The sequence below is a fragment of the Rhipicephalus sanguineus genome, chromosome 1 (assembly GCF_013339695.2).
Source record: "Rhipicephalus sanguineus isolate Rsan-2018 chromosome 1, BIME_Rsan_1.4, whole genome shotgun sequence".
NCBI classification, from domain to species: domain Eukaryota; kingdom Metazoa; phylum Arthropoda; class Arachnida; order Ixodida; family Ixodidae; genus Rhipicephalus; species Rhipicephalus sanguineus.
In genome coordinates, this window is record NC_051176.1 from 259,261,088 (window position 1) to 259,274,083 (window position 12,996).

Sequence of the window (12,996 nt, forward strand, 5' to 3'; positions counted from 1 at the left end):
TGGATTCACGACATCACATGATCTTGCTATCCAATCATATAGACTCGCGCATACTATACAGTTCGCCTGAATCGAGGTGGGTAGACCTCGTGTAGTCCACACTGCCATGCACTGCCAAGGAAAAAGCTTCTTAAAGGGACGTCAGCGCGAACTCGGCTGTGAATGGAATGACGTTGTCGTGCCAAAGACACAATGTTGTGATTGCGAAACGATTTTGGTTCATTCCAAATGGGTAGACCTCGTGCACTCCACACCACTGTGGAGCAAGCTGCTTACACTTGGTGTAATAGTACTCAGTATAAGCCACAGCTTCGCTATCTGACCATCTTCACGGAGTGGATGGGCTGATGATTTTTGTTATAACTATGACAAATTAAAAAATGCAAAATAACGCTCACTGTGCTGTCCTTGGCTTCATTATCTGTTGCCTTGATTAGGTTTTGTGTAACAAAAAAAAACAAGCTCCTTCATTCATTCTCCTCTTGTTCAGTGTTCTGAAACGACCTTTTTATTATAAGTGGTTGAGTACCAATAACTGAATTATGCAGAGGACATGCTGCATCAATGGGCTAGTGCTAGAATGACCTACCGGAGTGTCATTTTGTATCCTGCAATTACTTTAATATCTCGCTGTTGTCGATTTCGATTTTCAAAGTGCTGTTAAAGGGGTACTGACACAAAAATTTTGGCCTCGCGTTTTTTTGCTGCATTGTGTTGCTGGGGGCCTGTTAGTCATAACACGGCACATCGTTTGCTGCAGCGTGCGACAGATAATTATTTACAGGCTCCTCATTACCGACCAGTGTCAGTTTCGGTTCAAAAACGACAAGCCTCCGGGTGCAACTATCACCACCTAGCGGCTGCAGCGCTCGATCACGTCAGCACACAGAAGTGTGACGCACTTCCGCGCTGTTCGCGTCGTCTCCTCGCATTCGCACGCTTGCTGCACGTGCGGCGCAATGTCGTCGCCATCATCGTCCTCGTTGTCATCGTCCTCCTCATCGTCGTCTGTTACCGACGATTTCCTTGAGACACCAACAGCGCTGCGGTGAGCGCGTCAAAACAGAAATGGCGGCTACGACGTCATCATAACTTGTACCGGCTACAACAGTTACGTAGGGGAAGTAGGGGGGTCACCTCGGGTCACATCCGAGGGTGTCAATGCAACAGGTGCGGCCTATAATGCTGGATCGCGCACGTGAACTTCGAAATTCATATAAAATACCTTCCAAGCTTTATTTGCTGTCGATATTTTGCAGATGGTACATGGACGTACACGGAAATCGATCCAGCAGGCTATCTCGGCCGCGAAATTTTGTGTCAGTACCCCTTTAACACCTTTGTGCTGTGTCTTGACAAATTGCCATAGGCCTTGAAGGGGTCATGAACTGCCTCTTGGGCTTGGTGAGAAAAGACATCCTGTGGAAAGCAGACACTGCTATGAACAGCTCAGCTAAATCTTGTAGTCGTGTGTGGCAAGAAGAGTTTAGAAGCAGAGCCTGAAGTTAGCATTTCCTCAAGCGCGCTCTCTTCATACAGAGGCCGTCCTCACTCTCTTTGTTGGGCGAGGTGCCTGCTATTCTACGTCGAGCAACAGATAGCATGCTATCAGCCAATAGCCGACACAAATCGAGAGTGACGTTTGGATCAGATGCGCTTCTTGCCACGGGGTGCCGCCACGTACTGGCGCCGTGCTTCATAGTGAGTTAACATTACAGAGTAGCCACACTCGTGTCCACGAATCACAGCGGGAGAGAGCGATTGCGTTTCATGACGCACGCTTCAGGTCATGACGCGCGCTAATGTAACTTCTTTTCCCCTTGCCATCCCTGCCTGTGTAGATTCCAGTGGACTCATCTGCACGAGAGAAGAAAGCACTTAAATCGTGCGACAATCTGTAACTCTGCTCGTTCTTGATAGATTAGAGAAGTTTTTGCGGCAATCGGTTCATGAAGCAGTAAACTCCAATACTGAAGTCATACAATGATCACTTGGAAAAGTAGATGCGTGCATAATGCTTGGCAGAAAAATGGATTGAAAATGATTTATGCCGGTGCTTAAGGAGGATCATACACAACTGGTGCTAAATGGGGTGTGTCTTGGTTAAAAAAGGGCACTAGTATGCTTTGACTGAATCACTATGTGACCCTGAACATGAATCACTACGTGACCCTGAACCAAGAAACGTCAATTCCTTTTCCGTCAAAGCAATTGACGGCGATATTTTTTATTTAACTGGCTGTGATATTTTTTATTTAACATAAGTGCTTTGGTGGTAATTTAAATGAGTACCGTATGTAAACCGTCGAAAATCAAAATTGCTGAGATTCAAACATAGATTTTTGACTTGACAATCATTTCGTGCAAGTTGTCGAAGTTTACTGCGCTCTTGCAAAAATGAGACTCTTTTCAGACGTGTTGCGTAACCCTTCCTAAATAGACTAAAAGTAGCACCTGTGGTGACAATAAAAATGAGTACAGCATGGGTGTGATAAAAATCAGTTTCTGGGATTGCAGCATAAAATGCAGCTTCGCAATAATTTTTCGCATGATGACACATGACATAATAGATGACACAAGAAGTTTGTTGGACATCCGATTTACAATGTCATTGAGTACAGAGTGCCCTGGACGCAATTGTTCTGCTCACTTTCATGGTTCTATTCTATTGTTCGATTGTCGTGCTCACTTCCAATTACCGTTTAAGGGGAGATGCTACTCGAAAAAGAAAGTTCCTTTAAAGGGGTCATGAACCACTTTTCCAAGTAATGATCTAATGACCTCTCTAATGTAATGATCTAATGAGTAATGATCTAATGACAGTATCGGAGTTTACTGCTTCCCGAAACGATCGCCGCAAAAATTTCTCGAATCCGTCAAGAATGAGCGGAGTTACGGGGCTTTGGCGCACGCTCTCAGCGCTTTCTCTCTTTTCTCGTGCCTACGAGCGCACTGGAAGCTAAACAGGGAGGGATGGCACGGGGGAAAGAAGTTACGTCAGCGTGCGTCATGAAACGCGATCGCTCTCCAGCTGTGATTCGCATGCGCGAGTGCCGTTACCATGTAAATTTAGCAGACTGAGGAATGCGGCGCGGGCAAGTGGCGGCACCCCGTGGCAAGAAGCTCATCTCATCCGGCTATCAGCCAATAAGCATGCTATATCTCTTGCGACGTAAACTGGCAGATCCGCGACGTCAACGTGCAGACGCCCCGCCCACCGACTAGAGTGAGAACCAGCCTCTGTTTGAAAAGAGGGCGCCTGAGGAAACGGCAACTTTGCGCTCCGCTTGTGGCCTTTATGCGGCGCGCACGACTGTAATATTTTGCAGAGCAGTTCATAGCCGTGTCAGATTTCCGCAGGATGTGTTTTTTCAACAAGCCCAAGGGGTGCTTCATGACCCCTTTAATCTGTAGCCTAGGGCAATAAAACTTACGCTGTTTACATAGTTTTTTAAGCTGATAATAAATATGTAATCAGTTTTATAGTAAGTTGCATAGTTTTCATTTTGTACCATGACAATGTGTAAAATATAGCTCTTTTTGTGCACACTTTTTCTGCCACTAAACTTTTATGGTTAAGAGCCATTAATGGCTCATATTGCTCCACATTAACTGTAGAATGCAAATAACTAAGTAGAAAGTGTGTATAGGACATATTAATTAACAATAAAAATTATATGAGATGGCTTAAAATTCTCAGCCAATACTAATTGCTTACCCTAAGTTCATAATAATTATATAAATGATATCAGGTTTTGAAGGAGATAATTGCACTCTTCACACGTTTAGGAATGTGTCAGAAAAATTTTGTTCCGATCTGGCCATCAGAAGTACCAAAAACGTGATGTCCAAACTCAAGAAGTTGCCCAAAATTGCATCTTGAGGAAAATGCATTTTAAAGGTAGAAATGAAAGCTCATCTATGTGGCAAAGATATGCTTTTTAAAATTATTTCTTCCATCATGAGAACTTGCGAATCATGGTTATTTTGAACATGTGGCTTTGGTGAACTCCTTATGTGAAATGCAATGTCAAGCAGCCAGGTGGTGTTTTCCAGGGGACTCTAGACAATGAGCTCTTTTTAGTTTTTAATAGCCGCCTTGTGCTCTTTAAAAGTGATTTCAACCTATTTCTAGTTTAAATACAATCCTGATTTTTTTTTACATGAAAGTAGAGAAACTAAACTTGCAAAACAAGTAAAAACAAAAAATATGTAATTTTGAAAAAAAACGCATTTTCAAGTAGCACCTCCCCTTAAAGACGTGTTCAGCTATAGGAGGCATGCAAAATGAGGGTCATGCAACATTTTCCCCGTCTGCCAGCCATATGTATTGAAAAGCCTTTTCTTTTGTGTAATGCAAGTGCCCAATTGAATTTTCGGAGCTGGAAACACGCCTGGGGGGGCCACATGTTCTGACACTGCATACTCCAGCATTAGTGGCTGGAACGTCACCAGATATTGATAACTTGATTCAATTCGAATGAACAAGAAAGTAGCCAAGAAGTAGCCAAGCAGCCAAGACTTTATTTTTGCCGCCACCAACCCAGAAAAGTAGCCAAATTGGCGCAAAGTAGTCAAACCTGGCAACGCTGTCGCTGAGCATCTGCAAGCCAACCCCACCGTGATGGACATTATCACGACGAGCCAACACAGTTCGCTGTGTTTGCGAACTCTGTGTCCTGTATGCAGCCTACATTGCAGAAGTCAGTGTCGGAGTCACTGGACGACAATTCATTCATCATTGTTTGCGTGCACCACGTGCTACTAACAGCATATGTCAGAGCTGCTGCTAATAAGTCGCATGTTGCTGTCTCCCCGTGACGTCAGTCTACATCACTGCAAAACTGCTCCCTTAATATCAAAACCGAAAGTGCTTTTTTGAGGTAGTGGTATTATAAGTATATTCAATGCAGTCCCAAGCACCATGGTACTCTTTTTAGGGTTCTCAACACCAGTGTTTTATTTAGAGCAACAATCTGAAAATATTTAAAATTTGTGTCAGTACTCCTTTAAGGGATGCTCAACAAAAATATGAAAAAGGGGGGGGGGGGGTGACAGATTCTTGCTGAGAAAGTGTGACTATTCCGATATCAAATGTATATTTTACATGGTTTTGAAGAAATTTCTGTACTTTTGAAACTTTGAGTGTGCGCCAGCGGCATGTCAGCCATCATGAGGCTGCGCACTGACGTGCATGATGTCTCAAATAGTTTTTGGAATCGGGTATAGATGCAGGGACAATGTCAAGCACTGCCATTTCACGGGCATCTCTGAGCTCCCTAGCTAGGCAGGGCTCATCTAAGTGTACATACCGTGAAGGCGTTGCCTCGTCCTGTCATCCAAACCCTCTCCTGTGGTCAACCTGGTCTAATTCCTAGAATTCGCTGCCAATGCTCATTTCCACTCGTGACGAAAAAAAGAATTCTACTGTAACTTGTGGAATCCTTCATTGTACAGGCCATTTCGCTGCTGAGATGTTTGATGGAAGGGTGCTTGACTTTAAAACACAAACTTCGGCATAAATGTCCACAGATGAGTGCTGCTACTGATAACCTAGAACTCACCAGCTGTGAATTGTATTCCACTTTAATTCCTTTTTTAAGGATTGTAGGCAGAAATTTCGCCTTCTCTTAGAATTACTGTACACTAGGCTTGTGCGAATGTTGGAATTTGCTTTGACTCAAATTTAAAGCTTTCCAAATTTTAAACCATTCGAAACGAACGAATAGACGAAGTATCCCACGTGTAAACCACCAGAAAAGCTAGTTGCACTGCAGTGCGTGGCCATTGTACTGTGAAACCACCTTATAAGGGGCACTTCATACTGTGCCGGATTGTTACGTGCCGGATTGATAGGTTCGCCTATTGCATGGGCATGCGCAGATAAGTTTTCGTGCCTTCTTTCTTTTCCGCCGTTGTGCATCTATTCAGTTGTTAGTCGGCGTTTGTGGTGTCCTGACTTCTTTCTTGTGTCCGTGTTTGCACGCCCTGTCTTTTTAGAATGAATACTTACCAACTAGCTCAGCTCTCTGTTATTCTAAACTTCATACTGCTAGTCACACCTGAACGCAGTGTGCACATTTCCTGCACGCTCTGATTACACTTCCTCTTAAGCTTTAAAGTGGGTCACACGGGCTAAGTATGGTAAATTTTAAAACAATGTATTTTGTCACGTATAATTTGTACCCCCAATTACAGCAGACCAGGAGAAAAATGTGCATATACAATCTAGAAATAACTGCGTGCAGTTGTTTCAGACACTGTGTCTAGCTAGATTTTTCTTACATATCTGCACATTGTAGCATGATAAATTGTGGCCGTGAAGATAGCATCATTCAGTGAGGTTGTACTTGCTCTCATTTCCATTGGTGACATGGTCTCTCATTTTCCTGGTAGTTGTACAACCACTGTGGATAGACTTGCATCAGTGCAGCACTAAACCGTAACTTTGGTGGCAAACGTGCAGAGAAGCAGCGCTGTTCAGGTTAACAGGCCAAACCTCATAGACACAGTAGTAAATAGCAGATTCTTGCAGGATGTGTGCCGCTCATTGGTGATTGGGCCTGAGATCATGCATGCAGGCTAAACTGAGGACTGCAGATGTGGCGAACTGGCTAACCAAGCTCATGTGTGCTCATACAGAATGGAACAAGTTTAGTTCAAAACGGTGGCAGTATGTGGGAATTGATGTTAAATTTTTTATTTTATGAATTAACACAACTTCGAAAGAGTGAAGGAACCAAGAAGGTAATTGAGACAGAACACAGGGGTGGTGTAACAGGTTTAACTTGCATGTGGACAAAAAGCATAGTGCAATACAGTGTAAGCTGCTTGCATGCCCCGGCAATTTTAACTACCATGAAAATATAAGTACAGTCTAACCCAGATATATCGAACCTGAAGAGGATCATGAAAGAGTTCTGTACATTGGCGTAAATCGCAAGGGGGGGGGGGGGGCAGTCAGTGGGGATCCTGGCCCCCCTTGTGTTCAGGCTGGGGTGGAGGGGGGGGGGACACCCCTTGAATGTGTCCCCCCTTGAGATTTGTCTTTCAGACATCGTATACTTGAATTGCTTGACAGTTAAATATAGTGCATTCAGCTTTTTCAAATGGCTGTTTTGTGTGCACCTGTGTTCAGTACCCCTCAGGTGTGTGAGACTATTGAAATCGCAACCGCCGCTCGACCGGTGCAGAGAAGGCTCAATAGAACAACGCAATTACGCGTGCTGGGACCCCATGCTAGTTTTTTTTTAAGTTTTATTTCAAAGCATGATTTTATTCGTATATAAATAAAAATAAAACCTATATTTAAAAAAACAAAATGGCCACCATGGCAAAATGTGTGTCCCCTCTTGTGATTCTTCGGGATTTACGCCACTGGTTCTGTATATAGGTAATTCGATATATAAGATATTTTGTATGTTGCAAATATATTCAAGGGGATATAACAACTGTCCAGTATACACAGTAATTCGTTATATGTGGTTTCGATATGTGTGGATTTGACTGTGTAAACCGAACCACAGCAGTGAAAAAGGGCCTGTAAATAAGTTTTTTGCATAGAAAGACGAGGACGCCGACCACAAGAGAATCAAAATATATGGACGTTTTGGCACCCAGAACGGGAGCCTTGTTCACAAATCTTTTTATTCAATGATTCTTCCCAACCAGACAGGTGTCCGTTGAAGCCTTGATTTCAGATATATTTTTTGTGTTCCTGAAGTTAGATATTGAACTTGCATTTTTGCATAAGAATAACTGAATAACAGAACTTTGAAGATAAACAGACTTTAAACGTGAACCTGGTTTCCTTTTGGCAAGTAAAGAACCAACATTTTTTTTTAGATCGTTCAACATCTGCCACTTGTGTCAAGATTTTATGAATAACCTTGTGTTATTACTCAGTACTAATTACATACTATTCGCTTTGACTTCACTTTGAACCAAAAAAGTGCTATTTGCACAAGCCTACTGTACACCTTTCTTGAGTGAAAGAAGGTCATTTTTCTTATGCTTTCCTTGACTTCAGGGCCTCTCAGCTTTTGAACATTGTGCACCTTAGTTCCCCTGATTCTTCTCAAATTATGTACTGTTTACTGCACAGTGCTGATAGTGTGCCTGTAAAATCTTCAGGAGTGCACCTAACTGGCCTGGTTGGTACATTTGTTGGTCTTCTGTGCGAAGCGTTTGTATATATTGTATTTCCCAGCAATAAACCAGTCTGTCATTCATTCTATCACTGTCCGTGTCTAGCGCTGTTTGTTACGATTGCACTGTGAAATCTTGTTTCAGTTGAACTTTTTTTTGCAGCAGTGTTTTTGTAATACCTTGTTTACTTGTTCTTTGAGTAGGCAACTATAATTGCTGGTTATCAAAGCTGACAGGACTTCGAGTGACATACAAGGAGCAGTATACTTCTATAAGTACACTGCGCCTCAATGGGTTAAGTTCAGTGGTCTCATATAGCTACGTGTGGTGTCCATTGGGTCTGGTATTTGTTGGTTTAGAAAGCTCGGATATTGCTTGATATTGTCATCTTCTTGCATTTAATCAGCATTTAATACCAATGAAATTTATTTACTGCAGGCTCCTGCGTATGCATTCTACTTACTCTGGGTCAACGTCTTGGGACCGTGGGTCTTCCAGCCAGCCCCTCCAGAGGTGGATGACAAAAAGCAGAAGAAACTGGAGCGCAAGAGCAGACGTCATTGAAGGGCTCATGTCGTATGCACATCATTATGTGTGGTTGTTCAGAATAGGTTGAGTGTTGCATGTGCTTACATTATTGCCAATTTTCAAAGGTTAGTTTAAGTAGTGCCACTTAAGCACTTCAAGATTTAGTTTTTTTAAGTCACAAAATGAAATGCCTGAAGTAAATTTAAGAGTTGGACTTTCCTCTGAAAGGTTCTTTTACATATATAGAACGCACATGCAGTCTTTCTTGCTCAAGGTTCAGGGGCTGAGTTTCCATTGACAGCTACGAATGTGTGGCAATAAAGTCTGATGTCAGAAATGTGCATGAATTCCTGGATTGAAAAAGTTCAGAAAGTGTGGTTCGTTATTCTTTTATATTTAATTTGAAGGAGTGTAGATGCCATATTCTTTGGTGATGGTCTTTAAGCCTTGTGTACTACACAGCCTCTTGAACTACGATAAAGGCAGCATTATGCGCGGTGGTGTCCCCTGTAATTTAATATCACACATTGTCTTCCACCCTATTCCCAATTCTGATTGAGCCACACTGTATTTCTAGACTTTAAAATTAAAATAAATTACCTTTTACCCATCTGCTGTCAGTCACAATTCATGAAGGAATTCCATGTAATACGAAGCATAAACTATGGTTGAATTAGCCTCCTAAAATTGGTGTCCACACTCCTTTTAATTTGCACACTGGCTGATTCCTATCTGTAGCATTTCCTCATAAATTTGTGTTTTCAATAGGGGTAAAGCAAATTTTGCACTTGTGTGGTTGCTGGTTGCATTTCAACATTCTGCACAGGAACTTAGTAAGCAGCTTGTTTCTATCTCCTGCTTTTATTAACTGTTTCCTTGTGCATTCATGGCCCAACTTGAATATGACAAATAATTCTTCACAATAATGATTTGGAAAAAGAAAGATGAGGAATGGTGCTCTTGCATTGCGCTTGTGAAGTGTTGCCATGTTTCACAGCAGGGTGGTTTTGTGTTTCAGTTGTCTTGCTCTGCTGTTGAGAATAAGAGTGCAGGGTCGTATACTCACTGAGTGACCATGATTTGAGAGGAGATTATGAAAATGCTTATGTACTACCAAGATTTTGGTGCACATTAAGAGGCTTCAGGTGGTTTTAATCAACCTGTAGCCACTCACCATGGCGCTTATCAAGGCCAGGGTGTCACTTTTGGATGCAAGGTCTGTTGATCAGTCAGTCAGTCAATCAAGCGGTTGTGCTATACGTCTCAAACAATCATTTCCATGCCGTTTGAATGCTTGTTGCTCCATTAGTCTGCTGTTGCCAGCAAAGCCATTGTTAGTTGTAATGGTCTTTCTCCACGATATTGTAGAGAATAATGCACTTGAAACTTCTAGTGATGGAATAGAGTTGACAACATAATTCTTGCAAGATGTTCTTATTGATGACTAAGCAGTACTACTGCATATGCAATCTTGACTGTAACGCTTCTGTCCTCTTTGTAGTAAGGGTAGAAATAACTCAAGGAGTGTCAAGTGATATGGTTCAAATAGCCTGCGTGATTGAATTGGACACTAGAGCTTGTGTGTATGTGTATATATGGTGATGTAAACCATTAGCGAAGGTGTGCTCGAGGTTTTGGAGGTATGTTGTTATTGTGTGGTAGGCTCAAGAGCCTTGAATAAAACCTACTTGATCTCTGAAATAATTTCATTCCCTAATGGCATGGTAGGTTTTATTGTGCCCAAAAATGTTACTAATTTCGCAATATTTTAATGGCTTCTCAAGTTTGTTTCTGGATAACTGAGCTTCAATCTTAGTATTAAACAATTTTGGTTCCTTTGCACAGAAAAAAAAAGTTCGCAAGAACTGCCCTTCCACGCTCATTTCAATGGCTGATTTCTGGCACTGGTACTGTTTGCAGGCCAACTTCTGCTTACAAACAGCATACAACTATGTAAAAAATATTTCTGTGATCACTTCTGTTCATAGACTGCATTATTTATATGAAACTCCTGACACTTTTACTCGCATTATTACCAGCTCATTGCACAAATTAGAAATAGATGCATCCGACTGCTTCAATAGCCCGAATTACTAGACGATACCTCAGCACCTTAATGTGTACTTTTACCTTGTACTGTAGGCGCAATTCCTAGAAAGCTGTGCCTATGAGCTTGTACGGCCTAATGGAAATCCATAGACACTTGTGCTTGCTGTGCTGCAATGAAAGATTGTTTTGTTAGGCAGTCAAGCACCTCTAAGGGGTTGCTTATTTTTGCAGCTTGGTGACTGCCAAGGCTCCCTTGGTGTGCTCATTATGAGCAGTAGTAACACAAGACAGTATAGTAGTGTTTGCTTGGAATGACCATGAGCAGTAGTTGCAGTGTTGTACCAGCAGGGTCTACGCTTCTCCTCATTCTGAAAAATCCACTGCAAAATAAAAGCCTCTGCAGAAGGGTTGACAGTTGGTACACTTGTGTGATGAAGAAAGCAATGCAAAGCCAAAACATGAGTGAAGGAAGTACAGATCAGTGCTCACCTTACTGACACTTGTTTCTGCTGATTTCTTTATGGTAAAGGTCTTGTCCAGTGGCCTCCAGGTACCCACATCATGTGTTAACCAAATCCATCCTTCTATGCAGATACATTCTTGTCTCTTCATCCACTGAAGACACAGCGTTCTTGGCCTAATTGGTATTTGCTGCGAGACTTAATCATCTCTGCTTGGTGTGTGTGCCTTTTAACAGCAATTATATATCGGTTTCCTATCACTACGTTTACCTTTAGTATCCATTCTGTCGTCTGGACATTTGTTGTATGCATTACATGACGGGCCCAACTCCACACATTCCCCTTAGTCTCAAATGTCGTTATGATTCCACATTAGCTCCGCAATCAATATTGGTTTCTTGCCATCTTTTATCTTTGGCTTATCATTTTGCATTTCCTTGTTTATTTTCAAGGTTTCAATTCCAGACTGGCAGCACTATTCATGAATACCCTGGCTCCTCTTACTACAAGGTTATTGGGGATCTACTGCTTACCACTAGAATGCTTGCCACACATGCTATAACCCATTTTTATTTGTCTGTAAATTTCCTCATACATGCAATGATCTGCACCCTCTGCAATTGCTTGGCTTTAGTTTCCTCATCAAGGTCCCCAGTGCAGCCTCAGGATGTAAACAGCAAGAGTAAATCAACATTGTCTATCTGTATTATCAGACCTACCCTTACAATTGTCTAGTAGTGAGTCCTCTCTCTTGCACTGCTTAACGGGACTACTGTATTGTCTAGAAATTGCCGGTCTCTGAAATAGTCCCTTTGAATTCTCGTCCTTGATCCCACCATATCTAGCGTCTTGATTACCACTTGTACGCATGCAATAAACCAGCTGCAAAGATATTGTGTCACCTTGCCTGACAGCGGTAAGAAGGAAACTTTAAGAATGACAACCCTAGTCCAAGTTGTTGTTTGTGAAAGTGGTGCTTTCCGATAGTGAACGGGGCACTTCACGAGCAGCCATGAAAGGCTTTTTCCCAGCTGTATTACTTGTTGCATAGTTGAGCCAGGATAAAATCAACATGTTCATTGCCCTAAGTGTGTTCAGTATGTCATAAGTTCATTTCAAATGACGTTGCTCGCACTACCACTGATGACTAGAGGCCGGATTTTTAGGCACTAAAAAAGCTCGTTTTAGGCACCAAAAATAGGCAGGCAAAACAATGTTTTAGGCTTCCAAAATCATAAATATAGGCACAATAAATTTTCACATAAAAGCAAATAATTTCAAACGAAGACGTGCGCGACCTCTATCTATGACAGGAAAACAGAAATGTTATCGCTTAAGATGGCGCAAAGGCGCCAATATTTGAACATAGTGAGCTTTGTCCCGCACGGTTCGCACTCCCGTGTTCTGCAGAGTGAGTGAAGTGTCCACTGTCGAATCAACACACTCCTGGGTGTCTTTCCGGCATGACTCAGAAGAGCAGAGCAGGAGCAGACAGCCAGATTCTCCCCTGGCAGTGAACCATTGGCGTAGCCAGGCGGGGGGGGGGGGGGGTTCAACCTCCCCCCTCCCCTAAACTCATACATGCACACATACAAACGCATGCACGAACATATATGAAGTATGGTTGCCCCCCCTCCCCCCCTTAAAAAGATTTCTGGCTACGCTCCTGCAGTGAACACCTTAAAAAGTAAATTACAAGCAAAACAAAAGCTGCGTGCACATCACATTTTTCTTTCTTTTTTTTCTCTTCACTCTCCTTTCCGCTGAGGCCTCTCCGCGGTTTCGCATTTGCCAACCGCTCGGGTCATGT

At 42.5% G+C, this 12,996-nt stretch overlaps 1 protein-coding gene across 1 annotated transcript in view; it reads left to right on the forward strand.

The window, feature by feature from the left end:
* LOC119378822 (transmembrane protein 208) overlaps positions 1–10,378 on the forward strand; it is a 33,065-nt gene extending 22,687 nt beyond the window's left edge. Inside the window, exon 6 of the mRNA XM_037647844.2 lies at positions 8,587–10,378. Within this exon, the coding sequence (XP_037503772.1) occupies positions 8,587–8,712 (126 nt within the window). The 3' untranslated portion in view covers positions 8,713–10,378. The remainder of the gene's footprint in view (positions 1–8,586) is intronic.
* Positions 10,379–12,996: the final 2,618 nt, after the last annotated feature.